The sequence below is a fragment of the Prunus avium genome, chromosome 3 (genome assembly GCF_965620075.1).
Source record: "Prunus avium chromosome 3, drPruAviu1.hap1.1, whole genome shotgun sequence".
NCBI classification, from domain to species: Eukaryota; Viridiplantae; Streptophyta; class Magnoliopsida; order Rosales; family Rosaceae; genus Prunus; species Prunus avium.
Window position 1 is genome coordinate 33893917 of NC_142286.1, and position 14200 is coordinate 33908116.

General features: G+C 39.0%; 1 protein-coding gene and 1 pseudogene across 2 annotated transcripts; both read right to left on the bottom strand.

Annotated features, from left to right (window-relative positions):
* Nucleotides 1-648: 648 nt before the first annotated feature.
* On the bottom strand, nucleotides 649-4568 carry LOC110764269 (cellulose synthase-like protein H1). Its single transcript, XM_088251265.1, has 9 exons — nucleotides 4255-4568; nucleotides 3845-4169; nucleotides 3574-3699; nucleotides 3377-3487; nucleotides 3006-3218; nucleotides 2609-2714; nucleotides 2274-2455; nucleotides 1628-1978; nucleotides 649-1451 (listed from the first exon to the last, which is right to left on the bottom strand). The coding sequence occupies exons 1-9, from the start codon at nucleotides 4512-4514 to the stop codon at nucleotides 873-875; spliced, it is 2253 nt and encodes a 750-aa protein (XP_088107391.1). The 5' UTR covers nucleotides 4515-4568; the 3' UTR covers nucleotides 649-872.
* Nucleotides 4569-5296: 728 nt separating this feature from the next.
* On the bottom strand, nucleotides 5297-14119 carry LOC110764295 (cellulose synthase-like protein H1; annotated as a pseudogene). The gene is made up of 9 exons (XR_015834558.1): nucleotides 14100-14119; nucleotides 8896-9220; nucleotides 8625-8750; nucleotides 8381-8497; nucleotides 8030-8242; nucleotides 7695-7794; nucleotides 7376-7581; nucleotides 6200-6550; nucleotides 5297-5988 (listed from the first exon to the last, which is right to left on the bottom strand). The product of XR_015834558.1 is annotated as a cellulose synthase-like protein H1 (transcript).
* Between the last annotated feature and the right edge of the window lie 81 nt (nucleotides 14120-14200).

A 14200-nucleotide genomic window follows, 5' to 3' on the forward strand; every position in this document is an offset into this window, starting at 1 on the left:
TTTTTGTTCTATTTAGTCAATTTTGGTTGGAATTAGTCATAAATGCATATTGTGATTTTACAGCTTTTTAATTTTTTATAACATGTGTGGATAGTTGTAGTTTTGTATTAGAATAACCATTTTATTGGTTAATAGGCATATGGAAGTTTCAATAATTCTCTTTTCCCAAATATTATAACTACAAAAAAAAGAACTTCACTATATGAATAATGAATTTGCCTTGTACAAGAGTAGATTATTATTTATAAGTAAAATGTGAACATTTATTTATTACACAAGCTGACAAGAAAAGGATAAAAGAAAATAGTACATTAGTTAGGTTAATTGCCCTAGTTCCATATGCTGCCATGCAAACTAGGCTAGCTTTTGTCCTCTTTTCCTACGTCCCTCAAGCCTACAACAAACATTTAATAAACCCAATAAGCTGTTTGGATGATACAAAATTACTTAAATTTTGTATATAATATTTGAATGTTACAAAATAACTTAAATTTAACAAAATGTGAAAACATCATAGAAATAGTGAATAATTAAGGAAAGAGGGGTTGATGTCAATTCAATTATTCATGTTAATCTTCATAATTATTCAAAGAATACTGCTTACCTTCTTCCCTCTAAGGAGATATTTCTCCTCATATGCAAAAATAATTCATCAAAAACATAAAAATAAAAACTTATGCACGCACGTCATACTCTTGTTGATAGTAATGTATAAGCTCCTATTTACATGATAAGAAGGAAAGTATTTTCTTTATTCAAACAAAATACAATTAGGAAAAACAATAACAATAATGGAAATTTTATCAAATATCCTATCCAAGAGGAACTATAGTCCATCAGCGGATTCGTTGTCCAAAAAAAAAAATAGTCCATCAGCGGCGCAGTGGCAGAGGGATCCTTCCACAGAAGTGCATGAAAAGCAAGGCCAAGACAGCTGATTTGAATATAGTGGGCATTGGAATTCCATATTTGCCCTTCCCAAACAACCCTTTGAGAAATGGCCAAAAACATAGCACCACCCAAACACAGCACATCATCTCACCTAGCCCCGCCCCATCCGCACCATGAGCCGGTGGTTGCATCCCAAACAAGCCCATGGCTAGGGCTGTGAAGTGCACAAACAAGAGGGTTGTGGCCGGCACAAATATTGGAGACTCATCAAAAGTGAACCTACCAGCGTTGCCATCATCGTCTTGGTCATCACTTGAAGAGGAATATTGGTCCTTTTGTGTGACTTCAAATGCCACCTCAGATATACCCAAAAGCTTGAATACCACGGTTACAACTCCAAATAACGATGTAGTTAAATAGGGTATTTTCCCCGATGGCCCCATTCTCACATGGTTCCACCATTGATTGATTGATAGGCCAGATCCCAGGTAAAAACGTAAGGTGTACAAAATCTTCATTAGAAACACGGCAACAAAGATTATGAGAGCCGGTTCTTTGACCTACATAAAAAATAGCATTTGAACTTGAAAATGAGATACTAAATTTATTCACAAAATGATTGTGAAAGTATTTTGTGACTCTAGCATTATTGTACGGATTTGTGTTATAAAATAGTATATTAGTACTTCATAATTTGACAAAATTAAAATGACATGAATAGATGGCTTAGTTTTACCTTGGGCAAGAAATGTGAGTTGGTAATGATACAGTAGGCTGGCAGTATAGTATAGCATAGATCAGGAATGGAATGTAGGCCCCAAATTAGCACGGTCGTGTAGGCCAAGCACTGCCTAAACTCCAACTTAGCATAGAGGGTAGCAAAGATGGGACTATTTTTGCTGAACAAAATTTCTAGGAGGCCTGTGACCCATCTCTTCCTTTGGGTCAACATAATATGAGAAGATGAGGGTGCAGAGCCGATAAAGCCTGGTGGGTCTGGCATGCATAAGATAGACTTCCAGCCCCTTGCATGGATCTTCATCCCAGTTAGGATATCTTCTGTGACTGACCCATAAAGCCAGCCTACCTGAAATGGATCAGCCCAACTATGTCAAAATTACTTCAAAGAGAGAGTGCCACTTAGGACTCGTTTATGAGTGATTCTGGCCACATGCTTTTCCATAGAATCACTTTTGAGGAGAAGTATCTCCCGCTTGTTTCTCCATATAATCACTTTTAGTGATTTTAAGTGATTATGGTGAGAAGAGTGCTTCTCCATAAGAGCGATTATTGACATCTCCATAATCAATTCCAAACGAGCCCTTAAACTAACCGAGAGTCATTTTTAAATAAGAACAGAAAACATATATAATTGCTCAAACCTTTGTACCCCACAATGTATTGTGCTCGTACGAAGAACCGGCAACTTTGTTGGCTGCCTCAACAGCACTGGAAAGGTCATGAGGATGATCAATTTTCTCTGATAAAGTATGAGTTGCTGATTCGATTAACTCCGTGGAATTTCCAAACCGTTCTTGATCCAATGCCACATCCCTCAGATTTCCTTGGAATTTAGAAAATTAATCAAAGTATAGATATGAAACCACTCCACATAATTAAAGCTATATCTTTGACTACAATAAAGTGCTCAAAAATATGGATTTTTTTAAATAAATATTTTGATTAATGAGTGCTACTTATAAGGAATTTTAGGTACCTTCACAATCCGTAAAGGAAAAACCGTAGATAACTTTACGTCTGTGAAAACATCCGGTCCCTGCATAGAGAGGTCCTTGCATCCCAGCGAACCCTGGCCAAGATAACTACAAAAGATAGCCCAAAAGTCAATTACGGTAGGTCCCTAAACTAGATCAATGATGCATGTCTAGGTCAAAAGATCCAAAAATATTTTTTGTTTTTATCAAAGAAAGACTTTCATTCAAACAAAAGCCAACATCAACGCAACTATAAATTCTACGTCCCGGTGTGCTACAAAGTGGTCCCGTTAAAATATAATCAGTGAATGAAATTCGATGCAGGAAAAAAAACTACTACAGCACAAGCAAATAATTAAAACATATATAATGTGCGTGTGTGGTTGTAAATATACGCACTTTTAGAGGGAGAACCAGTTGGTTTCCAAATGGATCATCTTTCAAAGTGTCGTAGAACATTTGTGGGTACTGAACAAATGCACCTTCTTTTTCATGCTTGAAGCCGAGCAATAGGCACATCGCATACAGAACGATCTTTGAATTGTTGGCATACATATCGCAGTCGACGTTCAACATAAATGGAGCATTTGTCATCACACCAGAGACCCTGGTCTATACATAATAAAACTCAAAAATTGGTCACTTGGAAAATCAGGGTATTTCTGATAAACTTTTATAGCCATTACTAGAATAGAATTTATTCAACATGTATTTAAAATATTTAAAATGCGAAATACTATGGTTTTCTTTGGCTGAAAGGAAATTATCACCAAAACATTCATGGCGCCAGCCTTGTGGTGATGTGATTGATCTGAACGCTTCTCCCTGGCTACATAAACTAAATGTGGCACCCCATTATTCTCTTTGTTCTCCCAAACTACCTGTGCAAACTTTATCCAAATTAGTGATTGAAAAGACAATCTCTCAAACATAAAGAGAGAGAGAGAGAGAGAGAGAGAGAGAGCACCTTGATTATAGTGGGATGGTTTCTTTTGTCTATGTCAGCAAAATCCCCAGAGTCTCCAGAAAAATCAAGGGTTGCCAAATTTTGGACAGCATCTTCAATTTTTTGGCAGAGCTTTTGATACTCATCCTACAAAATCAAAGATGACATGCAAAGATTTGTACCATGAGCATGAGGATAGCTTAGCTAAATATCTTGAACCTTTTGTCTTCTGCTTGGTGCTCACTATGTTCGGATATATACAAATTTAAACAGGCATAAGGCCAAATTCTACCTTCATTTTTGTCCATTCCTGTAGAAACCCAATTGGATTATCACTTGGCAATTTGGAATTGCCAGAGAAGTATCTAAATGGAGCTCTAACTTGAATATTATACTTTTTGCAAAAGGGTACCCAAAACTGAGCAAATTTAGAGGCTTCGGTGAGAGAGTAGAGGGTGAGAGGTGAGCAGCCATCATCAGAAACATAGCAAGCTAGCTTGTGAGATGGATAATCTACAGCAAGAAGAGAGAGCACTGTGTTCACTGTGATGATGGGCGGCTCTAGGTCTGCATCTGCTGTTGTCACAAACATGTCCACTGCAGGAAGCTCTGGCACCCTAATTAAGCAGATTTATTAACATTAATCAAACATGTTATCAATTTGGTCAAGAGATTAATATATATAATTGAGAAGTGACATACTGTTGCAAGAGGTTTTCAGGGTAAGTTTTGTATTCAACAGGGGTCCATTGGATGATGAGGGTGAGAACCCAATTGAAGGTAAACCAAGACTCACACAGGAAGGCAAGAAGCCAGACAAAACCATGGTCAGTGAGGGAGAGCAGACGATAAACAAGGAGACAGATGAAGAGGAACAAAATTGCAATTTCCTGGGCTCTCTGTAGTGTGTTAATTTTGAGGGGTGTTTTTTCACATAGAGGAAGAGATTGAGAATTAGCCATTTAGAAACAGATAGAGGTGTGGATGAGATTGTCGGTCTAAGGCGGCCAGTGCCAACTGAGTGAGTATATAGAGACATGATATCAGACAGGCGTCAGCATCAATCATTGTTATCTGTCTTAATGAATTCAAACTTTTGACAAACAAATGAAGGCTAGTTGGAGCCAAATTGACTTATATGTGCTTGGTGTAAGGTTACCATCTAAGCTTGATGTACATTGTTGGCTCCCTCTATAATCACTCAAGTTTTTCAAAGCTATATTTTAATTCCCTTTCGTGACACTCAAGTTTTTCAAAGCTATATTTTAATTCCCTTTCGTGAGAAAACGATCCCACAAACAAAGAAATTGTGCAGTACGAAATAACATAAAAACGGATTTAGATGTACATTGTTGGCTCCCTCTATAATCGCTCAAGTTTTTCAAAGCTAATGGTTGTCTGACATGGTATTAGAGACTTCTTCGTGGATGGTTCTCAGTTCAATATTAAGTTTTTGACGCTAACGATGTCCTAACACATATAAACAAAATACCAAAAGATTGTAGCCTTTTTTATTTATATTAGTTTTTATGTAGGAAATTAAATCACTTAGACCATGGTAAATCAAATATAGATATTGTTGACGGTTGAAATTGAAAAGCAGTAAATATCAATGCAACCGCACACGTAACACAAAGAAATAAAGTAGTTCACTCATAAAATTGAGCTACGTCCACTGTGTTTTGTATTTGTTATTTGTATTGTATATGTAGAGGTATTAAAATTTGAGAGAAAGGGGTTGATGTTACATTCTACTATTCATGTTAATCTTATAATTATCCAAATACAATACATGCAGGACAAAATATAATAAGGGGAAAATTTATCATTTAGCCCATCAAGAGGAATAATTGTAATCCATCAGCGCAGAGGCAGTGGGATCCTTCCACAGAAGTGCATGAAAAGCAAGGCCAAGGCAGCTTATTTGAATATAGTAGGCATTGGAATTCCATATTTGCCCTTCCCAAACAACCCTTTGAGAAATGGCCAAAAACATAGCACCACCCAAACACAGCACATCATCTCACCTAGCCCCGCCCCATCCGCACCACGAGCCGGTGGTTGCATCCCAAACAAGCCCATGGTCAGGGCTGTGAAGTGCACAAACAAGAGGGTTGTGGCCGGCACAAATATTGGAGACTCATCAAAGGTGAACCTACCAGCATTGGCATCATCTTCTTGGTCATCACTTGAAGAGGAATTTTGGTCCTTTTGTGTGACTTCAAATGCCACCTCAGATATACCCAAAAGCTTGAATACCACGGCTACAACTCCAAATAGCGATGCAGTTAAACGGGGTATTTTCCCCTCTGGCCCCATTCTCACATGGTTCCACCATAGCTTGATTGATAGGCCAAATCCCAGGTAAAAATGTAGGGTGTACAAAATCTTCATTAGAAACACAGCAACGAAGATCATGAGAGCCGGTTCTTCGACCTACATAAAAAATAGCATCCGAACTTGAATACGAGAGACCAAATTTTATTCACAAAATGAAGTGATAGTATTTGATTGATTTTTCAACAATGGTTGTGAAAGTATTTTGTGACTCTAGCATTATTGTACGGATTTGTGTTATAAAATAGTATATTAGTACTTCATAATTTGACAAAATTAAAATGACATGAACTAGATGACTTAGTTTTACCTTGGGCAAGAAATGTGAGTTGGTAACGATACAGTAGGCTGGCAGTATAGTATAGCATAGATCAGGAATGGAATTTAGGCCCCAAATTAGCCCGTTCGTGTAGGCCAAGCACTGCCTAAACTCCAACTTAGCATAGAGGGTAGCAAAGATGGGACTATTTTTGCTGAACAAAATTTCTAGGAGGCCTGTGACCCATCTCTTCCTTTGGGTCAACACAATATGAGAAGATGAGGGTGCAGAGCCGATAAAGCCTGGTGGGTCTGGCATGCATAAGATAGACTTCCAGCCCCTTGCATGGATCTTCATCCCAGTTAGGATATCTTCTGTGACTGACCCATAAAGCCAGCCTACCTGAAATGGATCAGCCCAACTATGTCAAAATTACTTCAAAGAGAGAGTGCCACTTAGGACTCGTTTATGATTGATTCTGGCCACATATTTTTCCATAGAATCACTTTTGAGGAGAAATATCTTCCGTGACTGACCCGTAAACCCAACCTACCTACTATGTCAAAATTACTTCAAATTCCATTCTCACAAGTAATGTTTCGGTATGACAGTCATATTGTAACAAATGTATTTACTTACTAATATTATAGTCTAGATTCATTCAATATTAATTATATTGTCTACTCAATTTATACAACTAATGAGTAACTTGTTAGTTAGTACTCTTTGCCCCCACATAACTCAACTAATGTCACATAATCCAATTATGTCCCCCTCATGGACAAAGTCTTAGGATCACCACTGTCCACCAAACTCACATGCTCAAAATCTCAAGTCCGTCAGCGATGACGGTGTGATTGTAACCCTAGAAACCTTTTTCATTTTCATCAGTCACAACAAGAGAGAGAAATAATTGTTTCATGTACTCGAAGCACCGAAGGTTTTTTAAGGAAAAAAAATCTCTTTTCCCACCTTTCTCACCACTTAAGCTAATGTCACGCTGACATCAGCTTGCCCAGACAGCAACTCATACAAGTCTTACTTTCAGGCTTGCCCAATTTAGTGGGCCCACTTCTTCCCATGGGAACTTTTCCTTTGTGGGGGTTGTTTTTGGAGCCTAAATCCCCTTTTGCCATGGCAAAAAGAGATGGATGGAAGTGCTCTTAAGCTAACTAGGACATATAGTTAATTTCTTTTCTTTGTTAATAACAAAAAAAAAAGTCAAACCTTTGTCCCCCATAATGTATTGTACTCGTACGCAGAACCAGCAACTTTGTTGGCTGCCTCAACAACAGCAGTGGAAAGGTCACGAGGATGATCAATTTTCTCTGATAAAATATGAGTTGCTGATTCGATGAACTCCATGGAATTTCCCAACTCTTCTTTATCCAGTGTCACATCCGTCAGATTTCCTTATAAGTTAGAAAATTCATCTAAGTATACAGATGAAACCTCTCCACAAAATTAAAGTACTCAAAATAGGGATAATTTTTTTTTTCTTTTGATGAATGAGAGCTACTGATAAGGAATTTTAGGTACCTTTCACTATCTACTAAGGATAAACCATAGATAACTTTACGTCTGTGAAAACATCCGGTCCCTGCATAGAAAGGTCCTTGTATCCCAGCGAATCCCGGCCAAATTGTCTACAAAATATAGCCTCTATACGCTAGTTAGATGCATGCATGTAGTACAAATATGTAATATCCTAATCAATGGTACAAAATTCTAGGCTACGACGTGCTACAATGTGGCCTTGTTAAAATCTTTCTATAAGAATAATCAGTGAGGAAAATCCGATAAAGAAAAACGAGTATTATACAGCACAAGCAAATGATTAAAACATATATAATGTGCGTGTGTGGTTGTAAATATACGCACTTTTAGAGGGAGAACCAGTTGGTTTCCAAATGGATCATCTTTCTAAGTGTCGTAGAAAATTTGTGGGTACTGAACAAATGCACCTTCTTTTTCATGCTTGAAGCCAAGCAATAGGCACATCGAATAAAGAACGATCTTTGAATTGTTGGCATACATATCGCAGTCGACGTTCAACATAAATGGAGCATTTGTCATCACCCCAGAGACCCTGGTCTATACATAATAAAACTCAAAAATTAGTCATTTGATAAAATCAGGGTATTTCTGATAAACTTATATAGCCAATGCCATTGCTAGAATTTATTCAACATGAAATACTATGGTTTTCTTTGGCTGAAAGGAAATTCTCACCAAAGCATTCATGGCGCCAGCTTTGTAATGGTGTGAATGATTTGGACGCTTCTCCCTGGCTACATAAAGTAATTGTGGCAGCTCATTAGAAAGCCTTTCTTTGTTCTCCCATATTACCTGTGCAAAATTGATCCAAATTAGTGATTGAAAAGACAATCGCTCAAACATAAAGAGAGAGAGAGAGAGAGAGAGAGAGAGAGAGAGAGAGAGAGAGAGAGAGAGAGAGAGAGAAAGAGAGAGAAACCTTGATTATGGTGGGATGGTTTCTTCTGTCTATGTGAGCAAAATCCACATAGTCTCCAGAAAAATCAAGGGTTGCCAAATTTTGGACAGCAACTTCAATTTTTTGGCAGAGCTTTTGATACTCATCCTACAAAATCAAAGATGACATACAAAGATTTGTACCATGAGCATGAGGATAGCTTAGCTAGATATCCTGAACATTTAGTCTTCTGCTTGGTGCTCACTATGTTTGGATATATACAAATTTAAACAAGCATAAGGCCAAATTCTACCTTCATTTTGGTCCATTCTTGTAGAAACCCAATTGGATTATCACTTGGCAATTTGGAATTGCCAGAGAAGTATCTGAATGGAGCTCTAACTTGAATATTATACTTTTTGCAAAAGGGTACCCAAAACTGAGCAAATTTAGAGGCTTCAGTGAGAGAGTAGAGGGTGAGAGGTGAACAGCCATAATCAGAAACATAGCAAGCTAGCTTGTGAGATGGATAATCTACAGCAAGAAGAGAGAGCACTGTGTTCACTGTGATGATGGGTGGCTCTAGCTCTGCATCTGCTGTTGCCACAAACATGTCCACTGCAGGAAGCTCTGGCACCCTAATTAAGCATATTTATTAACATTAATTAATCAAACATGTTATCAATTTGGTGAAGATTAGCATTAATTCCATGTCACACAAGATTAGCATACTAAAATTATATATGTACAAGTATAAAAAGATATAAGTGACATACTGTTGCAGGAGGTTTTGAGGGTATGTTTTGTATTCAACAGGGGTCCATTGGGTGTTGAGGGTGAGAACCCAATTGAAGGCAAACCAAGACTCACACAGGAAGGCAAGAAGCCAGACAAAACCTGTTGGCGAGTAAAATATATCCTATTCTATTTGGGTTTTATTTATTTTTCCTTTTGTATAGATATTATGTAATTAGGATTCCACTTATTTTCCTAATTAAACCCTACTAGGGTTTGTAACCTGTATTATAAATACCTCCTTTCGGAGAATGAAATATATCTGAAAATATTCTTTCCATATTGTTTGACTTGGTATCAGAGCCTAGTTTCTGGTGACCTGTGTGTGTTGTGCCCACCCGTGTTCTACTGTGTGCCATAATTTCTTTTAGGATTCTTGTGTCTGTGCCTTTGCCGTGTTCCGCTGTGTGCTCTGTCGTGTTTGTGCCTCTACTGTGTTCGTGCATTTGCCTCTACTGTGTTTGTGCCTTGTGCTCTGTCGTGTTCGTGCCTTTACTGCGTGCCTCTACTGTGTTCGTGCATCTACCTCTACTGTGTTTGTGCCTCTGTTGTCTTCGTGCATCTGCCATATTTGTGTCTGTGCTGTGATCTGTTGTATACCCTGTGTGATTTGTTGAGTTTCTGCTACAATCATGGGTGATAATTCTATTGTTGGTGCTGCTGCTGCTTCTGCAAATTTGCGTGTTTCTGACTCTATTCCAGGTATTGGCTCTAATACTTGGATAATTGACACTGGTGCTTCTGATCATATAACTTATAATGCTAAATTTTTTGATGAGTTGTCTAGTAACACCCGTGACCCATACAGAACTAGTGCTAATGGTTTGCCCTCTCCAATTACTGGCGAGGGCACCATTTCTCTCACCCCAACTCTGTCCTTGTCTCGTGTGTTATTAGTTCCCAATATCCATTGTAACTTGTTATCTGTTGGTCGCTTACTTGATACACTTAATGCTTCTGCTACTTTCTATAATACCCATTACTCTTTTCAGGATCTCAAGACTCACGAGGTGATTGGGCATGGTAAACGGATATGGGGGTTGTATTATTTGACATTACCTTCTGCACCAGTTCGTGATCGTGTCATTAATACTGTTCAACGTTGCAGTGTCAAAGACAAACAACAAATTTAGTTATGGCATCGTCGCTTGGGACACCCGTCATTTGGCTACCTTAAGCGTCTGTTTCCATCTTTATTCCGCTCCTGTGATGAGTCTAGCTTCAAATGTGAGACTTGTGTAATGGCCAAGAGTCACCGTACTGTTTTTTCCTTAAGTAATAATAAAGCTGCCTTACCTTTTGAGTTAGTCCATTCTGATGTATGGGAACCTGCTCGTGTGACTTCAAATGGTTTCCGTTGGTTTGTTACGTTTATTGATGACTTCACTCGCTTAACATGGGTGTATTTGATGAAGAATAAACATGATGTTGCCTCTATTCTCCCTGATTTTTGTGCCATGGTGTCTACTCAGTTTCATGCTCATGTTAAAGTTTTTCGGACCAATAATGGCGGTGAATATGTGAATCATACATTGAATCAGTTCTTTCGTGATCACGGTATCATTCACCAAACTACCACTTCATTCACTGCTCAACAGAATGGCGTGTCTGAAAGGAAGAATCGTCAGTTACTTGAAGTTGCCCGCTCTCTTATGTTGGATATGTCTGTTCCCCATCATCTTTGGGGACATGGTGTCTTGGCCGCGGCCTACTTGATTAACCGTACTCCTAGTTGGGTTCTTGATTTCAAGACTCCACTTGATGTGTTATGTGCTTTTACTCCTCCGGTTTCGGTCTCTAAGTTACCTCCGAATGTGTTTGGGTGTGTTGCGTATGTTCATGTTTACTCTCATCAAAGGAGTAAACTTGATCATTGTGCTCTCCGCTGTGTCTTCATTGGTTATTCTACGACTCAGAAAGGTTATAAGTGTTATCACCCGCCTACTCAGAAGGTACATGTCACTTTGGATGTCACATTTCATGAAGAAGTACCATATTATGTTTCTCCCTCCTCTTCAATTCAGGGGGAGAGGGGGAGTGAATTGAAGAGTTTCGGAATGGAAAATATGGAATTTTTTGGCGAACAGGATGAAAACGACCGGTCGCTCATAGGACGCGATCGGTCGCTCGCGTCGAGCTGGGACTACAGTACCGATACGAGCGAAGCGACCGGTCGCAGTGAGGAAACGACCGGTCGCAAATGAATCTGTCTGGATACGACCGGTCGTGTAGAAGTGGGCGACCGGTCGCAAATGAATTTGCTTGGAAACGACCGGTCGCCCGCGTCGACGAGCGATAACAGTACCGATACGAGTGACGCGACCGATCGCGAGGAAAGCCACGATCGGTCGCCAGACGAAAATGATGGTGTTTTCGAGCCTCTCTCAGAAGGACATAACAGTGATATTGGCGACTCTCGTACAGATGAAATTGATAATATACCCCCCTCTGCCTTGCCATTGCCTCAATCAAGTTGTGATAATGAGGTACTTTCTAGTGATATGCCTACCTATTCTTTGCCCCCGCGTACTACCCGTGGGAAACCTAAAGTACAATATTCTCCTGATATACATGTCAAGTCTAAATATCCCATTAACCATTATATGTCAACTCATCGTTTATCTAAGTCATATGCATCATATTTGTGTCAATTATCTAGTGTATGTGTGCCAACTAAGTTGCAGGATACTCTATCTGATCAAAACTGGGTAGATGCAATGCATGTGGAGATGGAAGCCTTGAACAAGAATGCTACTTGGGAGTTAGTTTCTTTACCAAAAGGAAAAAAGGCAGTTGGGTGCAGATGGGTGTTTACTTTGAAGCACAAGGCTGATGGTTCCATTGATCGTTACAAGGCAAGATTGGTAGCAAAAGGGTATACTCAGACATATGGAGTGGATTACACAGAGACTTTTGCTCCAGTAGCTAAGCTTAACACTGTACGCATACTCTTATCCTTAGCTGCTAACCGTGATTGGCCGCTGCTACAATTTGATGTCAAAAATGCATTCCTCTATGGTGATCTCAAGGAAGAAATATATATGGATCCTCCGCCAGGTATCCCTGTGACTTCTAAGGAGGGTGTGGTGTGCAAGCTACGGAAATCCTTGTATGGATTAAAGCAGTCTCCAAGAGCGTGGTTTGGAAGATTTGCTGCATCTATGAAGAAGTTTGGGTATGTGCAAAGTAACTTTGATCATACTTTGTTTCTGAAGCGTCATAAAGGTAAATTGACAGCTTTAATTATTTATGTTGATGATATGATTGTGACTGGAGATGATCATGTAGAGATACAGAGTCTTCAGAAGTATCTGGCTTCTGAGTTCGAGATGAAATCATTGGGTGATTTAAAGTATTTTCTTGGGATTGAAGTTGACAGATCTAAACATGGTATTTTTCTATCCCAAAGAAAGTATGTTTTGGATTTACTTGCAGAAACTAGAATGTTGGTTTGTAAACCGATTGATACCCCTAGTGAGCAGAATCATAAGTTGGGGATATATCCCGATCAAGTTCCAACTGATAAAGAACGTTATCAACGACTTGTGGGGAAGTTGATTTATTTGGCTCATACTCGTCCAGATATTGCGTATGCTGTAAATATAGTGAGTCAGTTTATGCACTCTCCTAGTGTAGATCATATGGGAGCTGTGACTCGTATTTTAAGGTATCTGAAAGTAACTCCTGGCAAGGGGTTAATTTTCTCCAAGTATGGCCATACAAATGTAGAAGGGTATACAGATGCTGATTGGGCAGGTTCAGCCACAGATAGGCGTTCGACATCTGGGTATTTTATGTTTGTGGGTGGCAATCTTGTTACGTGGAGGAGCAAGAAACAAAAGGTGGTGTCTAGATCTAGTGCTGAGGCCGAGTATCGGGGAATGGCCCATGATGTATCTGAGTTACTATGGTTGAGAAGATTGTTGAAAGACCTTGGTTTTGGGCCTAATAAACTCATGGATTTATACTGTGACAATACGGCTGCGATTGCAATTACTTATAATCCTGTACAACATGACCGTACAAAACATGTGGAGGTTGATCAAAATTTCATTAAAGAAAAGTTGGATGCGGAGATTGTGTCATTCCCCTTCATCCGTTCAGAGTATCAGTTAGCTGATGTTCTTACGAAAGCTGTTTCTACAAATATCTTTCTCAACTCGCTTGACAAGTTGGGCATGCGTGACGTCTTTGCTCCAACTTGAGGGGGAGTGTTGGCGAGTAGAATATATCCTATTCTATTTGGGTTTTATTTATTTTTCCTTTTGTATAGATATTATGTAATTAGGATTCCACTTATTTCCTAATTAAACCATACTAGGGTTTGTAACCTGTATTATAAATACCTCCTTTCGGAGAATGAAATATATCTGAAAATATTCTACCCATATTGTTTGACTAAACCATGGTCAGTGAGGGAGAGAAGACGATAAACAAGGAGACAGATGAAGAGGAACAAAATTGCAATTTCCTGGGCTCTCTGTAGTGTGTTAATTTTAAGGAGGTTTTTTCACATAGAGGAAGAGATCGAGAATTAGCCATTTGGAAACGGATAGAGGTGTGGATAAGATTTTCAGTCTAAGGTGTCCAGTGCCAACTGAGTGCTGAGTGAGTATATATAGACATCTGGTATCAGGCATCAGCACCTTTAAACAGGATCAAGGCTAGCTGCAGACCAGTTGATATATTGCATATACACGTGGTTGGTACGTGTAAGTTTACCATCGAAGTTTGATATTCATTGTTGTTGGGTCACTCTCTCACTGCTTTAGGTTTTCGAGGTTAGGAGTTGTCTGACATGGTATTAAAGCCTTTTTTGTGAG

What these genes read in the sequence shown, in the direction of transcription:
- LOC110764269 (XM_088251265.1), bottom strand. Translation starts at nt 4,514, where the DNA reads ATGGCTAATTCTCAATCTCTTCCTCTATGTGAAAAAACACCCCTCAAA. An exon ending in AACTGGTTCTCCCTCTAAAA is followed by an intron (nt 2,715 to 3,005) that starts GTGCGTATATTT and finishes TATCTTTTGTAG; the next exon opens with TTATCTTGGCCAGGGTTCGC. An exon ending in ATACATTGTGGGGTACAAAG is followed by an intron (nt 1,979 to 2,273) that starts GTTTGAGCAATT and finishes GATCCATTTCAG; the next exon opens with GTAGGCTGGCTTTATGGGTC.